Source organism: Octodon degus, unplaced genomic scaffold (genome assembly GCF_000260255.1).
Source record: "Octodon degus isolate 3935 unplaced genomic scaffold, OctDeg1.0 scaffold00111, whole genome shotgun sequence".
Lineage (NCBI taxonomy): Eukaryota > Metazoa > Chordata > Mammalia > Rodentia > Octodontidae > Octodon > Octodon degus.
The window spans coordinates 6018457-6023229 of NW_004524687.1; the positions used below are offsets into that span (position 1 = coordinate 6018457).

Here is a 4773-nt window from a genome sequence, read left to right on the forward strand (position 1 = left end):
TTTTTTTTTTTTCTCGTGGCAGAACTGGGGATTGAACTCAGGCCCTTGCATTTGCCAGGAAAACACTCTACTGAGCCATCTCCCTGGCCCCTACACTTTGCTGCTTGCCCTGATTAGCCTAAAGATTTTTCTTCCGCCTCTTGCACTGCTGCCTGTGTAGCACGTGCCATTGAACATGTTTGAGTTCTTAAACAGCCTCTCATGGTAAAGGACATTTGAGTTGTTTCCTTTCATTGCTGCCATAAGCAGTCAGCAACATTCAGTGTAAACAAAAACCTCAATATTCGGGTTTAGTTGCAGTGTGGGCTGCAATTTGGTCACTGTCTCTAAAAGGTTTACCATCACTGTTCTGGACATGGAAGTGTAACTTAATATACCAGTGTAAAATGCATTCCTGGGTATAGAATTAATCATAACGCATTGTTAACAGTTGATAGAATACTGTAAATCATTTCAAATAGTGAATTGTCAGTAATTAAGTTGGGGAGGTTGGGACACACTGGCAATCCTAGCACTCGGGAGGCTGAGGCAGGAGGACCATGAATTGTCAGCCAGCCTTGGCTACATAGTAGCAAGGTCAAGGCCAGTTTGGAATACATAATGAGACCTTATTTCCAAAAAAGAGAAAAAAAAAAAGCCAATAGACTATGAAAAGAGTAACAGCAACAAAAAGACTACAGTATTTCCTGTGTTTCATTGTACAGTAGCCATGACAGTGTAAGGAAAAGGCTCATACCTCCATTCTAAAAATTATGAAACATAACAGACGTCAGTGTTCCAACCCAGGTCAGGCTGATGACATAAAGTGACCAAGTGAAACAGGAAGTGAATTTGTAGATTTGAGGGATGTTTGTTCATACTGACGTTAAAAAAATGTGATTTATAGCATGAGCAATCTCCAAATTCCAGTTACCTAAATCTGTATTTTTATTTCCCTGCAGTACTGGGAATTGAACCCACAGCCTTCATACTTAACCACATCTGTAACCCTTTTTTTTTTTTTTAATCTTTTTTTGGTATTTAGGACAGAGTGTGTATAGGGTCTCACTGCGTAGATCGAGGACTTGTAGTGATCCTCCAGTTTACAGCCTCCCAAGTGCCGGGATTTACAAGCACCACAGTCTCAATCACCATCTCAGTACTCCCTGGGGGCAGGACCAGCACTGCAGGCCAGGGGATTGAACTCCTGGCACCCCTGCATCTGCCTAAGCAGGCGCTTTAATCCACTGAGCTCAGCCCCCCTTTTTTCATTTTAAGGCAGGGACTCACTAAGTTTCCCAGGCTGTGCTTGAGTTCGTAGTCTTCTGCCTCAACCCTCCCAGAGTGCTGTGTCCACAGGCATGCCCCACCATGCCCAGCTCATGTCCTTTTAAGTGTCTGTATTCCACTCCTAATATTTGGCCTTCTGCTTGCAGAAGACTGTAAACAGTCTTCTTCCTGTTTACAAAGATCAAAACTAAATGAAATAAGTACTTATGCTATGTAACCCAGGAATTTGTCTGAGCTGTTTACCATTCTGAGCATGTGAAGTTCTCTCACATGTCCTGAAGTTGGAACTCTTAAGGTGAAATTGGCCACTTCATGATTGCTTAATCACAGATTGCTGCAAATCAGAAAATTGGTGTCTACCAGTGAAATCATGTGTAAGATTGTAATACATTGAATGCATACTTAAATGGCAAAATAAGCTGCCTTATATACTGTTGGAAAATTGCTTTAAGGTAGACATTGGTTTTGGAGGAGGTTTGTTGGTTTGGTTTGCTTTGTTTCAGTTTTTAGCAGTACAGGGGATGGAACCCAAGACTATTATCACTAACCTATGTCCCTAGCCCTTTTTTAATTTTTTATGTTGAGACAAGGTTTTGCTAAGTTGCCCAAACTAGGCACAATCTTAAAATCCTCATGCCTCAGCCTCCCAGAGTGTGATTATAGGCAAGCACTACTGTGCCTGGCGAGATATTGCTATTGTGAAAGGGGTGTTTGACCACTTTTTAAACTTCTTTATTATCATTTTTTGGTGGTGCTGGGGATTGAGTCCAGGACATTGAACATGCTGTATTCAGTTGCACGGAGCTGCCCCTAAAACCGACTCTAAACTTTTCACATTCTTTTAACTGCCTGATTTTCATTCACATATTTAAGAATGTTTAGGGGTCTGCTCTAGAAAGAAGGCTCCTGTAGAGAAAGAGGTGTTAGCTAGGAGATAGCATGTGACCTTTGGAGAACCCTAACAAAACATCAAGAGAACACTTAAAATGAGCTGGACCCAAAACATTTTTAAGAAAGTGCAATTTTGAAGAAAGTATGTCTGTCATCAGGTTAGATGTTTATTGAAACTCTTCCCTTCTTAAAAAAAATGTTATTGCTGACCTAGGTGTTCAATAGCAAGGGGAATCTAGGGGAATGTGGCTCGGCAGTGAAGCATTTCCTGACTCGGCAGTCCTCAGCACAGCAGAAGCAAAGAGTAATTAACATGCACTAGTACAGTGGGATACTGTGTGTGTATTATACGGTAGTTTAAAAAGTAATTCCATGGGAAAATAATGTCTCGGGTATATAAACAAAATCAAGAGTAACGTTTTTATGTCTAGGTATAATAAAAACTGTTTTGCTTTTATGTATGACTAGAACTGGAAGAAAGTAGAGGAAAACTTTTTGTTTGACTGTAGGGTTTTTCTTTGTATTGTTTGTATATAGCTGGGAGTTGTTTCTGTAATTGGTTTTTGGATCCTTGCTAGTGTTACAATTATCCAGTAGTTGAATTTTTTAAATATTTCCTGTTCCATTTAAATTACATACATGGCCATTTTATAACCAGAAATCCAATATTTATGTTTTAGCATAAGAGAAAATGAATAGTTGTAATAGCTAAGTTTTCAGTTAGTATAATTATTCAATTCATTCTACATTAAACTAAGTCTATGTTTTCAACTTTTTAGGTAGGTTTGAAAGTTGGCGTCCGAACCAGGGGCTGTAATGGCCTTTCTTACACTCTAGAATACACAAAGACAAAAGGAGATTCTGATGAAGAAGTTGTTCAAGACGGTGAGTGAGGTTTTTTTTCCTTTTTTGGGGGGGGGGGGTTCTTTTCTTTTCTTTAAAATCTTCAGCCGGAGCGATGTGGCGAGCAAGGCTTAGAGCAGACATCATGGGAACTGCGCCAGGTGAGAGGTGCAGGCTGCCAGACTCCAGATGCCAGTGGATCAGCACACAGCAGTGGGTAAAAAGGAGTCCTGTCACCCCTCTGTCTGATGAAGAGACCAAGGCACACATCAATGGCCTACTGAAATATAAGCCAAATCAATTTTCCTGAGGCTGTGCTCTGTGTAACTAATTGAGAGGTTATTGAGTGAGTTTTTTGTTTCAACTCTAAAAGCTCACATTATATCCAGAAAGGTCATAGGATCTTCCAACTTCAAAGTGAACCAAACAGCCTTTTTTTTTTTTTTTTTTTTTTTTTTTTTTTGGCAGAACCAGGGATTGAACTCAGACCCTTGCACTTGCCAAGGAAGCGCTTATTCTACTGAGCCATCTCCCCGGCCCTCAGCCAGCCATTTTTGTGTGTATGGCAAGTAATGTCATCTCACGGTTTTGAAGAATTTCTCAATCTAGATTTTTATTAAATTTTCAGTTTTTTTATGATTTGACAGCAAACCTGTTCCAACCCAGTGGTGTGATGGAAACGTGTTTAAAACAAATAGTACTACAGCTTAGAGAGCCCTTGTGTTTGTGGGTGTGCAGTGGCAGTTGCGGGCCTGGAAGGTCCCTAGCCAGCTTGCCGCCATGCCTGTGCAGGAAGGACAGTGCTTAACCTGGCATGCACAAGGCCCTGGCTGTGATCCCCAGCACCACAAAGGCATACAGAACTGTCACTGAAAATATACATATTTATTCACACTACAGATTGAAAAGAAATGAGTACAACCAAAGGCAAATTGTAGTTGTGCACAGAGTTATCATGAAGTTCTCTTGTGTAAAAGTCTGACCTAATTGCTTTCCTCAGAGAGTGGGGAAACAGTGCGTAGCCCTCCCAAGGGGATCATGAAACCCCTTGAGAAGCTTCCTGTTGTGGCTGCTATTTAAGCTTCCCTTGTGCTTTATAGATAAACAGTTTTTTGTTTTTTTGCGGTACCAGGAATTGAACTCAGGACCTTGTGTTTGCCAGGCAGGTGCTTATTCTATTGAGTCATTTCCCCAGCCCTTCCCTTGTGCTTTGAATCAGCAGGTTCCATAGGCTGTTTGCTTTGTGTGACACATGTTTTCTTTCCTCAAGGAGTCAGAGTGTTCATTGAAAAGAAAGCACAGCTGACACTTCTAGGAACAGAAATGGACTATGTTGAAGACAAATTATCCAGTGAGTTTGTCTTCAATAACCCGAATATCAAAGGAACTTGTGGCTGTGGAGAAAGCTTTAATATTTGAAATCTCAGGACTCTTCCGGCTGTGAAACCCTGGGAAGCTTCCAGGAGCCTTGGAGCTTACTGAAGAAATCACGTGATTGTCAGTGCTTAAGGCTTATGATGTGTGGCCACCAGGTGGGGAAATAAAGTGATGCATTTTGAAAATGAAGCCAGTGTGTTAGATTCCAGAAGAAGTGATGTTTATATTTATCACAGCAGGGGGCAAGAAATGAAAAGCCATTGCCCTCTTTGGATCACTGACTGTTCTGTAAAGAAGACAAACTCTTCCCTGGACTTAAATGTTGCATATTTGTTAGAACCAGTTTCATGAAAATTGCCTTCCGGTGAAGAGTTGAGGAAGTGGGAGAATTGG

General features: G+C 41.0%; 1 protein-coding gene across 1 annotated transcript in view; it reads left to right on the forward strand.

Moving 5' to 3' along the window:
* Positions 1-4569, forward strand: part of Isca1 (iron-sulfur cluster assembly 1) — a 12438-nt gene extending 7869 nt beyond the window's left edge. The window contains exons 3-4 of the mRNA XM_004639385.2: positions 2940-3045; positions 4274-4569. Of these exons, the coding sequence (XP_004639442.1) occupies positions 2940-3045; positions 4274-4422 (255 nt within the window). The 3' untranslated portion in view covers positions 4423-4569. The remainder of the gene's footprint in view (positions 1-2939; positions 3046-4273) is intronic.
* Positions 4570-4773: the final 204 nt, after the last annotated feature.